General features: G+C 48.7%; 1 protein-coding gene across 1 annotated transcript in view; it reads left to right on the top strand.

Moving 5' to 3' along the window:
• RAB10 (RAB10, member RAS oncogene family) overlaps nt 1-10,620 on the top strand; it is a 34,837-nt gene extending 24,217 nt beyond the window's left edge. The window contains exons 3-6 of the mRNA XM_075848942.1: nt 1,593-1,731; nt 4,277-4,366; nt 5,963-6,064; nt 10,093-10,620. Of these exons, the coding sequence (XP_075705057.1) occupies nt 1,593-1,731; nt 4,277-4,366; nt 5,963-6,064; nt 10,093-10,176 (415 nt within the window). The 3' untranslated portion in view covers nt 10,177-10,620. The remainder of the gene's footprint in view (nt 1-1,592; nt 1,732-4,276; nt 4,367-5,962; nt 6,065-10,092) is intronic.
• The last annotated feature ends 1,707 nt before the right edge of the window (nt 10,621-12,327 follow it).

Raw genomic sequence — 12,327 nt, 5'->3', positions numbered from 1 at the left:
CCACGACCCCCATCGTGTCACCTGAGGAGGATGAGAGTAAGCCGACCAATCACGCTGCTCTCTATAATAAGCTGTGGGAGTTACAGGAGAAGCGGCGCCCCTCCACTTTGCTCCTGGCCCCCCTATCTCTGCCTGCAGATCCTGGGAATAGGACCAGCGCTCCCCATAGGTCACGTGTGCACATCCAGTCCCCATTCATCCCCCGTTTCCTTCCCTCCAGCTGGCCGCCCCTGAATGCCTGCACTTAGCTGCCACTTCTTGCACCTGCCGTCCACTTGGCGCCGGCTCCAGGTGGGTGAGGGCAGCGGCGGCCGCCCGCCGCAGTGTAAATATTAAGGATCTGCGTTTGTTGAGGGCGTAGTCGTCCCTGCGCTTGTTTAACCAGCAACGGCTGACGTGTTGTAACAACCTGACACGGGTGCAGGCGGCACAGCCGGAGCTGCGCTCATCAGGGCCGCGGCTTTATTGTAGACTGATTCTGTTCCTCACCGTATTCAAGATCTTCGCTTGCTCTCAGTGAATGAAGTTTCTTCTTTTACATCCAGAGGCTGAAAACTTTCCCTGACCTGTTCCTGCTCGCACAGCTGATCGACTTGTTACAATGTTTCAGTGTAGGAAATGATCAGGAGTCCGGGCTGCAATGAAGTGATTCCATGGTCTCGGAACGCACCGGTCACCGCCATGTCTGGATATTGTACGCGGCAACGACCAGGCAGGATCGGGAGGGTGTAATGAGTAGTGGAAAACCCCTCCTAAGTCCTCTCTAATGGGGTGACCGGACCCCTCCCGTCCTCTTTTTTTTTTTTTTAAGTGCCCCCCCTCTAGGCAGGTCACCCTCCTAAATGGTGCAGCCCCCCAGGATAGTCTTGGATTTCCAGAAGTAAAAAGAGGTCGGCGTCCAAGTAAGAGCGGCGGGGGTCCGACTTCTACGACCCCCCCCCCCCCCTCTGTTGCCGAGAACATGGGGGGGTGGACGAGCACGTGCCATTACACTCCATAGACTTAAATCAGAAATAGCCCTGAGGTCTGACGGGTTGTAAAGGTAACAACGGGGTAGTTGTGGGACCCCCCGATGACCCTCTGGACTGCTCAGACCCCTCGCCAGGACTGTTTATAATCCTTATTTCAGATGTTCAATTCTGCATTAATAAAAATATTATTCCCTCCAATCACATCCAGAGCAGCTTCCAAATTTCTGCTGGTTGCTCTTGGAAACAGACAGCGGTTTAGCCCCGCCCCTCCGTCGTGGCTTTGTTCCCACAAGGCATTGCGCTGTGATAACCGGAAACCGGCATGAAACTGGCCTTGGCTTTGGATGTGACTGGAGAAGAGACCCTCCCGGTGGTCTGCGCGGCGCTGCGTTCGTTGTGTGCGGATTGTTTCTCATTGTTGTGTATATTTTGTGCTGTGAGGGGGGGGGGGGGTTCTGCTCACATGCTTGCTGACTGTTTCCAGTAACCACCAGTGGGATTGTGACTCTGGTGTGCCATCTGATGGTGTATAATGACTGCCTGGCACCAGAGGTGACCCCCGTTGTATCATCCTAGCAGGAGAGGACCCCCCCCCCTGACGTCTTGTCTTGTCTTGTGCAGGGACACGGCCGGACAGGAGCGCTTCCACACCATCACCACCTCCTACTACAGGGGCGCTATGGGGATCATGTTGGTCTATGACATCACCAACGCCAAAAGCTTCGAGAACATCAGCAAATGGCTCAGAAACATAGACGAGGTGAGTGCCGGAGTAAAGGAGGTCACGCGCCGGTCCTGCTGGACTATCAGGGGGTTCACCTGTAATCCGTGCGGCCCGTGTTATGGGGGCTTCTGAGTCGCCAGGTGCCGGATTCATGGAATTTCTCTGTAAAATTAACCCAATCCGATGTGGAGGGGGAGGGGGAGGGGTGGTGGTGCCAGCACTATATACTGATGCCGAGCCACCTCACTACGCCCCCTGGTGTACATCATGGGAATATTAGAGGAGCCTGAGGAACGCTCTACCCTAGAGGGGGGCGCTATATATTATAATATACTAGAGGGGGTGTCGGGGGACACTAGATGATATACTAGAGGGGGTGTCGGGGGACACTAGATGATATACTAGAGGGGGTGTCGGGGGACACTAGATGATATACTAGAGGGGGTGTCGGGGGACACTAGATGATATACTAGAGGGGGTGTCGGGGGACACTAGATGATATACTAGAGGGGGGGTATCGGGGGACACTAGATGATATACTAGAGGGGGTGTCGGGGGGACACTAGATGATATACTAGAGGGGGTGTCGGGGGACACTAGATGATATACTAGAGGGGGTGTCGGGGGAAGCTGGGGTTTTGTTACATTTGCGTCCAGTCCTCTGTAAGGTAAACCTCTCTCCTGTCCTGATAGTTTGTGGACTACGCACCGATACATTGTAACAGAGGAGGGTCTGGACTGGATACAACTGTAGCAAACTGTCAGATGTGGGAAGTGTTAGATCAGGTCAACCAGAATGTTTTCACTAACAGGCAGCAAGCAGTGATATTGAAAACGGTGAGGAATTGAAGCGCGTCAGTTAGAAAGCTGCAAAACGTAAGTGGGTCGTTTTATAGGAGGCAAAACTGGGAGACCCCCCCCCCCTAGAGTATTGTGACCCCAAGTAACGGAAGTCTGGGCCCCGGCTGCTGCAGGACCTGATTTTACAGGGGACACGAGGCAGCGAGGAGGTAATAAGTCACCGGGCGGGGGGGGGTCCACATTATGACATCAGACATGGGACGTGCAGCCGGGGGGGGGGGGGTCCACATTATGACATCAGACATGGGACGTGCAGCCGGGGGGTCCGGCGCTGAGTCTTCTCCTCTTGCGTTGCGTCGGGTTGTGTAATCGCTCACCAGGAATGTGCGGAGCGATGACTAATCCTGGGAGTGACCGCCGCCTCCTGTGATCCGGGGTGACAGCCGGCTCTGCTGCATCGTGCTGTCGGGGCGGTCGGCTGCCAGTCATATCTCGCAGGGTGGACGGGATAAGATTATGTGAGTCACTTACACACCTTTACCTGGCGGAGTCTGTCTCTTAAAGGGACACTCTCCAGTTATTGTGCAGGATTGATTAGTCATGTCTGGACTGGAAATGTCCCTCATCCGTGCAGAACGGACTCGGCCGAGGAGTCCACGTCTACATCAGTGTCTGAGGCTCGCCAGTCGTCGTGAGACTACAACTCCCAGCATGCTCTGCCAGGCAGAAACGGACACCAGTCATTCCCCTGCATTGTGGGGTCGGTAGAGACGTCCCCTATATGATGTCCGTTACCTGCCCCTCCCCCGTCCTTACTGTGCGACTCTAAAAACACATCGTCCTGTAACCCGCAACTGTGGGGGGACTACTAGTCCCAGCGTTTCCATGATAGTCCGGCACGCAGCAGAGACCCCCTGTAGATGGAGCCCCCCAGCACTCTGGTGTCTTATGCCAGATTATCAGAATCCATTATATCAGCAGGTGGTGCCGGATTATCAGTTCTGTATATTAGGGGGTCCCCGGTGACTCGGCAGCTGGATCCGGCCCCTCCACACGGCGGCTCTGGACACGGACACCGCAGGGGAACGTCACACGTTCCATAACGGGATCATTGCTGAGTCCTAAAAATAGCCGAGAGGTGACACAGCACGAGGCCGGACACAGAGGCTGCGCGCCGATCCACACCGGACGTGTGACCCCCAAATACAGCCAAGAACGTCCCCAAAACTTACCCCGGCCGCACCCACGTTTACCTTGGAAGCGACAATCCTAATGTTAAAGGGCGGGGGGGTCTGAAAGAAAGAAAGGTGCAGAACTTCTCAATCAGACTTTCAATTCTTTACCTTTTTCAAAATCTCTGCTTGCTGCCGGTATGTGGAGACGTTCTTGTTTACGTTCTTATTGACCTATTCGTTCTCACAGCTGAGGGTTTGTTACTATTGTATCCAGTCTAGACCATCCTCTGTAAGGTAACCAGCGTGGGCTCCAGACTGATACATTGTAACAAAGTACAAGAAAGATTTGTGCTGCGGATGAGGATGGTTTAGACTGGATACAAATGTAACGAAACCTTCAGCGGCGAGAGGGGGGAAATAAAAAAGTATATTAGAAAGTTGCTGCAATTCATTAGACAGTGACTAAAGTAACGCTCCGGCAATGACTCGTGAGGGGGCGGAGCATGACACCAATACAAGGGACACCACAGAGGGCTTCCTGGTCATGCTCCGCCCCTGGTCCCTGCATTTTTTTTCACATTGTCCCCTCTGATCTCCACTTCCAGCATGCCAACGAAGACGTGGAGCGGATGCTGCTAGGAAACAAGTGCGACATGGAAGATAAGAGAGTGGTGCCCAAAGCAAAAGGAGAGCAGGTAACGTGGCGACCGACCGGACATTGGGCACGGCCCTGTGTACTCTGCGGTCTCTGAATCTCCTCCAGACTGCTGCATGCAGGTGATATGAGGCGATCACCAACCAATCATCTCGGCCCCTCCCTGCAGTGGGTGGAGTTTACACACTGCCTGTGACACGCTGCATGCTGCTGTACAGGGTGCAGTCTCCAGCCTCTCCTGGGCCTTTCACCTTTACATCGGTCTCTCCATGATCTATAGAAGTCCAGTACTGGAGGTGTCGTTCTGCTTTCAGCCGTCTCTAATGGGTGGTGACGTCATAAATGGGGGTGTGGTTTATGAGCTGGACCCCACTCATCCCCAAATAAATGTAATATTACAATCAATCGACCAGTCGTGTAACCTGGACGGCCCACAGCTCCTGGTTTTAGTCCCTCTGCTAATATATGGGGTCACCCCAACCCCTGTAACGCCCATATTCCCTAATAAGCCATATGGACAAGGTTCTTCTGTTGGGACTAACCCTTAAAGTCCCGCCCCCCTCCTCCGTTCTGACTGGAGGCGCGTCTATTTGGTTTACCTACAGATCAATGTGGTCTCCAGCTGCGGCGTGACTACAACTCCCAGCATCCCTGACGGCAGCAGTTTTTGGGCTCGGTCACTTGGGATTGTTAGGGTTGCGCTGCGTGCAGGTGACGTGTTCTGTATGTCACTACACGACTGTAACCCCCGCTGTGTCCGCTCCGCGCAGACGCTATAACATAATCGTCTACGCCGGCGCCAGAGACGCTGTAAATGTTTACATCACCGGACGCCTGCACGACGAGGCCCCTCAATCTCCTCTGAACACCTAAGCAGCTTCTTAGTCCTGCAGCAAAGCTTTACAAAACCTTATACGTCCGGTTTAATACTCCGGTCACATCCAGAGCTGCATTCACAGTTCTGCTCGTTGGGAAAGGACTGGGGTTTATCTACACTCAAATGTCAGAGGTGTGTGTGTGTGTGTGTGTGTGTGTGTGTGTGTGTGTGTGTGTGTGTGGTGTGTGTGTGGTGTGTGTGTGGTGTGTGTGTGGTGTGTGTGTGGTGTGTGTGTGGTGTGTGTGTGGTGTGTGTGTGGTGTGTGTGTGGTGTGTGTGTGGTGTGTGGTGTGTGGTGTGTGTGTGGTGTGTGTGGGTGTGTGTGTGTGTGTCCGGCCTGAGCTCCCACAATGCATCATTCCCTGGAAGCTGGGAACAAGTAGAATTATAAATGCAGCTCTGGATGTGACTGGAGTTGAAGAGCTGATCTACCTTCAAATCTGAACAAGATCCAGAAAAAGGACATGCGTCGTTGGGCTCAGTGGTGTGAACAGAGTCTTACATTACAGCTTCTTTATTGTAGCGGCTTGTGACTGGTCTCTCTGACAACTATTTTCCCAGGCTGTCACTCTTGCCCTGCACAGTTGTCAGGTGCAGTGTCTCTTGGGACAGAATGGGTATGGGAGACATGTGCATGAAGGTGATGGGATTGTGGCGCCTGCTCTGGTAATGCCGCTGTATACAGTGTGTGGGGTAGGGACTTTGTTCCTTTGTATCAGCGCTTCATCTTTCTTACTATGTGTCTTCTTTCTTTCTGCAGATCGCTCGAGAACACGGAATTAGGTTTTTTGAGACAAGCGCAAAAGCAAACATAAGCATTGAGAAGGCATTCCTCACGTTAGCAGAAGACATACTTCGAAAGGTAAAGCATGGCGGATGAGCTTCATCTTGTGATTAAAGCCTAAAAATGTCTCCTACTGATTATAGTCAATCAATGAGCATCCACCGCAGAATAATTGAGGGGGGGGGGCATGGAGGAACCCTCTACTGACTAAATAGTCCATTTAAAGGGAATGTGGTGTTAAACATTTAGTGTGTAGGTGATTAAACATTTTTCTAATTTTTTTTCTTTTTTTCACGAGTCAGGAAATATTATAAATTAGATTCTACTTTATAATATTTCCCAGCACTGGTCACTAGATGGAGCTATTCCCAAAATTGCAGCATTGCATGTGGTAAAGCAACCACATTGCTTTTTGCTGCAAAATTGGGTAAAAATCCCTCGCTCTAGTGAGCTCTGAGTATCCCCCCCTCCTTTATCCTGGCTAATGCCGGGATAAACGAGGGGATTGAACGGTCTAACCTCCTACACTGTGTGTCGCCATTTTTTGAGCTAACACACAGTGTAGTAGGTTTACATACAGTAGTAAACGCACACAAACACGAACATACATTGAAATCTCTTACCTGCTCCTGCCGCCGCGGCTCCCTCCGGCCCGTCCGCTCCGTCTGCTGCCGCTGGTCCAAGTGCACAAGTCCGGAAGCCGCGACCGGAAGTAGTGATATTACTGTCCGGCCGCGACTTCCGGTCCACAGGAAAATGGCGCCGGACGGCGCGCATTTCAAATTGGACTGTGGATGGAACGGGCCCCATTCGCAGTCCCTATGGGACTGGAGCTGCCGTATTCCATGTCTGTATGTGTCGTTAATCGACACATACAGAAATGAAAAAAAAATGGCAGCCCCCCATAGGGAAGAAAAAGTGTAAACATAGAAAAAAGTAACACACAAATTAGTCCAAACGTTTTTAATAAAACACTAACATCAAACTGATATAAAAAAATTTTTTGGGGTGCCACTGTTCCTTTAAGGGGTCTAAATTTGATATAAATACAGCAGGAGATTTCAGCTCTGATGCCTGCAGAATAGTGAGTGCAGCTCTGGAGTATAATACGGGATGTAACTCAGGGTCAGTACAGGATAATAATGTAATGTATGTACACAGTGACTCCACCAGCAGAATAGTGAGTGCAGCTCTGGAGTATAATACAGGATGTAACTCAGGATCAGTACAGGATAAGTAATGTAATGTATGTACACAGTGACAACCAGCAGAATAGTGAGTGCAGCTCTGGAGTATAATACAGGATCTAACTCAGGATCAGTACAGGATAAGTAATGTAATGTATGTACACAGTGACTCCACCAGAAGAATAGTGAGTGCAGCTCTGGAGTATAATACAGGATATAACTCAGGATCAGTACAGGATAAGTAATGTATGTACACACTGACTCCACCAGCAGAATAGTGAGTGCAGCTCTGGAGTATAATACAGGATGTAACTCCGGATCAGTACAGGATAATAATGTAATGTATGTACACAGTGACTCCACCAGCAGAATAGTGAGTACAGCTCTGGAGTATAATACAGGATATAACTCAGGATCAGTACAGGATAAGTAATGTATGTACACAGTGACCACCAGCAGAATAGTGAGTGCAGCTCTGGAGTATAATACAGGATGTAACTCAGGATCAGTACAGGATAAGTAATGTAATGTATGTACACAGTGACTCCACCAGCAGAATAGTGAGTGCAGCTCTGGAGTATAATACAGGATATAACTCAGGATCAGTACAGGATAAGTAATGTAATGTATGTACACAGTGACTCCACCAGCAGAATAGTGAGTGCAGCTCTGGAGTATAATACAGGATGTAACTCAGGATCAGTACAGGATAAGTAATGTAATGTATGTACAGTGACTCCACCAGCAGAATAGTGAGTGCAGCTCTGGAGTATAATACAGGATGTAACTCAGGATCAGTACAGGATAAGTAATGTATTGTATGTACACAGTGACTCCACCAGCAGAATAGTGAGTGCAGCTCTGGAGTATAATACAGGATATAACTCAGGATCAGTACAGGATCAGTAATGTAATGTATGTACACAGAGACTCCACCAGCAGAATAGTGAGTGCAGCTCTGGAGTATAATACAGGATGTAACTCAGGATCAGTACAGGATAAGTAATGTAATGTATGTACACAGTGACTCCACCAGCAGAATAGTGAGTGCAGCTATGGAGTATAATACAGGATATAACTCAGGATCAGTACAGGATAAGTAATGTAATGTATGTACACAGTGACTCCACCAGCAGAATAGTGAGTGCAGCTCTGGAGTATAATACAGGATGTAACTCAGGATCAGTACAGGATAAGTAATGTATGTACACAGTGACTCCACCAGCAGAATAGTGAGTGCAGCTCTGGAGTATAATACAGGATGTAACTCAGGATCAGTACAGGATATGTAATGTATGTACACAGTGACTCCACCAGCAGAATAGTGAGTGCAGCTCTGGAGTATAATACAGGATGTAACTCAGGATCAGTACAGGATAAGTAATGTAATGTATGTACACAGTGACTCCACCAGCAGAATAGTGAGTACAGCTCTGGAGTATAATACAGGATATAACTCAGGATCAGTACAGGATAAGTAATGTAATGTATGTACACAGTGACTCCACCAGCAGAATAGTGACTGCAGCTCTGGAGTATAATACAGGCTGTAACTCAGGATCAGTACAGGATAAGTAATGTAATGTATGTATACAGTGATTCCACCAGCAGAATAGTGAGTGCAGCTCTGGAGTATAATACAGGATGTAACTCAGGATCAGTACAGGATAAGTAATGTATGTACACAGTGACTCCACCAGCAGAATAGTGACTGCAGCTCTGGAGTATAATACAGGCTGTAACTCAGGATCAGTACAGGATAAGTAATGTAATGTATGTATACAGTGATTCCACCAGCAGAATAGTGAGTGCAGCTCTGGAGTATAATACAGGATGTAACTCAGGATCAGTACAGGATAAGTAATGTAATGTAAGTACACAGTGACTCCACCAGCAGAATAGTGAGTGCAGCTCTGGAGTATAATACAGGCTGTAACTCAGGATCAGTACAGGATAAGTAATGTAATGTATGTATACAGTGATTCCACCAGCAGAATAGTGAGTGCAGCTCTGGAGTATAATACAGGATGTAACTCAGGATCAGTACAGGATAAGTAATGTATGTACACAGTGACTCCACCAGCAGAATAGTGAGTGCAGCTCTGGAGTATAATACAGGATGTAACTCAGGATCAGTACAGGATATGTAATGTATGTACACAGTGACTCCACCAGCAGAATAGTGAGTGCAGCTCTGGAGTATAATACAGGATGTAACTCAGGATCAGTACAGGATAAGTAATGTAATGTATGTACACAGTGACTCCACCAGCAGAATAGTGAGTACAGCTCTGGAGTATAATACAGGATATAACTCAGGATCAGTACAGGATAAGTAATGTAATGTATGTACACAGTGACTCCACCAGCAGAATAGTGACTGCAGCTCTGGAGTATAATACAGGCTGTAACTCAGGATCAGTACAGGATAAGTAATGTAATGTATGTATACAGTGATTCCACCAGCAGAATAGTGAGTGCAGCTCTGGAGTATAATACAGGATGTAACTCAGGATCAGTACAGGATAAGTAATGTATGTACACAGTGACTCCACCAGCAGAATAGTGACTGCAGCTCTGGAGTATAATACAGGCTGTAACTCAGGATCAGTACAGGATAAGTAATGTAATGTATGTATACAGTGATTCCACCAGCAGAATAGTGAGTGCAGCTCTGGAGTATAATACAGGATGTAACTCAGGATCAGTACAGGATAAGTAATGTAATGTAAGTACACAGTGACTCCACCAGCAGAATAGTGAGTGCAGCTCTGGAGTATAAGACAAGGCTTCTATTTAGGATCATTGCATGATGTGTACGCTTTAGATCAGCTGTTGCATAACTACAACTCCCAGCGTCCCCTGACAGTACTGTGTTCTCTGCCTTTTCTCTAATGCCGCTTCTCTCTGGTCTTGCAGACTCCAGTCAAAGAACCCAACAGTGAGAATGTAGATATCAGCAGCGGCGGAGGAGTCACCGGCTGGAAGAGCAAATGTTGTTGAGTCTTTTATTTGCGACATTCACCATTCACTGCCCCCCCCCCCTCTCACCTTCCCTTCGCAGCATAAACCACTTTACCCTGTGACCCCCCGATGAATGTCCCCCCTTCCTCTATCATATTAACATCATCTATACGAGTGCTTGCCGGTATCTCACCTTTCTCAAAGCAGATGACGGAAGACGACGACCCCCCCCCCCCCAGGAAAGAATTCAGTGACATCATCATGTTTGTGACATATATATCATTTTATTGCGCCCCTCCCCTGACCCCACCTCCAATGCCCATCCCCCGTCACTACATTTTGGTTGTAACCTATGACCCTCCCGCCCCCTTTCCCCCTCCCCCTTCGTTCTGTTATCACTTAAAAGAAAAAGATGGCGGCAAATTCTTCTCTACTGTTATGGGAAAAAAAATGTACCACAATAAAAGTTAGAATGAATCACTACTTGTGTGTCCATAATGGAGATGAGGTGTGGGGGAGGGTGATGGGGGGCCGGGCGCCCCCACTATTAGAGTGCTAGCTCCCTGGCAGAGCTGCCCCTGGAGCTGTAGTTCCGTTTTTTGTTCTGCGCTGGAGACCAAATAGATCGGTCTCCATTTCCGCCGTGAATGGTTTGATTATTCGGATGGTTTGGGATACCAGGGGTGTGTCTAGGGACGCCGGCTCCGCCCATTATGAATCCACACCTGCTATCGTCTGGTCGTTTTGAGGCACAGTATCCTGCGCTGTCTAACTTCTTACTACACCTTTCATAGCAGTCAGAGCGCAGTTTTTCTGATGCAAAGCTCCAAATCCCCTGTATAGACAGTTACATAATAAAATTATGCTGCCGCCAGCCACCAGTAGAGGGAGCTCATGAGATTACTAAAACGTGTTTATACATGAACTCTAAGAGAGTATGTAGTGAGCTCCCCCTAGTGGTGGTTTCAGGCAGCAGAATGTTATCATGTAACTCTATGGGAGCTGTATATATGTGTATGTAGTGAGCTCCCCCTAGTGGTGGTTTCAGGCAGCAGAATGTTATCATGTAACTCTGTGGGAGCTGTATATCTGTATGTAGTGAGCTCCCTCTAGTGGTGGCTACAGGCAACAGAATATTATATACAGCTCCCATAGAGTTACATGATCACATTCTGCTACCTGCAGCCACCACCAGGGGGGGGGGGCACACTGCATACAGAGATAAATAGCTCCCATAGAGTTACATAATATCTGTATGTAGTGAGCTCCCTCTAGTGGTGACTGCAGGCAGCAGAATCTTATCATGTAACTCTACGGGAGCTGTATATATGTGTATGCAGTGAGCTCCCCCTAGTGGTGACTGCAGGCAGCAGAATGTGATCATGTAACTCTATGGGAGCTGTATATATCTGTATGTAGTGAGCTCCCCCTAGTGGTGGCTGTAGGCAGCAGAATGTGATCATGTAACTGGAAGCTGTATAGATCTGTATGTAGTGAGCTCCCCCTAGTGGTGGCTGCAGGCAGTAGAATGTGATCATGTAACTATGGGAGCTGTATATAGCTGTATGTAGTGAGCTCCCTCTAGTGGTGACTGCAGGCAGCAGAAATTGACATGTAACGGTCTATGCAGGGGATTTGGAGCTCTGACTGATATAAATCTGTATTAAGAAATAGATCGCGCAAAATTTGGGATTTATTTACAATCCAGGTGAGACGTCCTGATGTGTGGAGACCTGCAGGGGGCGCACGCCGCGTTGATCTGCCTATGACGTCGTCTTCTCGGTGACAACTTTTCCTCTACACGAGTCTTTATTCGGGGCGGCCGCTTATCTCTCTTCCCGTCAGGGTTAATCTTTCTTCCCTTTGCACAATGTTTTCCTCGCTGTTAGTCACGGACGCCTCTCGCCCCTCGGGGTTGTCTGAACATGTTTCTCTGTTTTGATCTTGAGTTTGTGTTATAAGCTGCAGCGTGTGGGGTGACTGGAGTACATCTCATGAGTCCGCTTCCTGCCCACAGACCAGTGCGGGGGAGGGCGTGAATATAATTACAGGGGCTTCGTGTGACTCGACTTTCCTGGGCTGCACGTCTGTGGTTTTTCACCTTGAGCTGAGACTGGTTGCTACGGACCCGCTGTAAAGTCTGTTACATTGTTTCCCTAGTAACCAGTTTGCACAGGCTCAATCCTCCCA

The sequence above is a fragment of the Rhinoderma darwinii genome, unplaced genomic scaffold, assembly GCF_050947455.1.
Source record: "Rhinoderma darwinii isolate aRhiDar2 unplaced genomic scaffold, aRhiDar2.hap1 Scaffold_558, whole genome shotgun sequence".
NCBI lineage: Eukaryota > Metazoa > Chordata > Amphibia > Anura > Rhinodermatidae > Rhinoderma > Rhinoderma darwinii.
The sequence above is the reverse complement of the archived record's forward strand: the minus strand, read 5'-3'. Positions and strand labels throughout refer to the sequence as shown.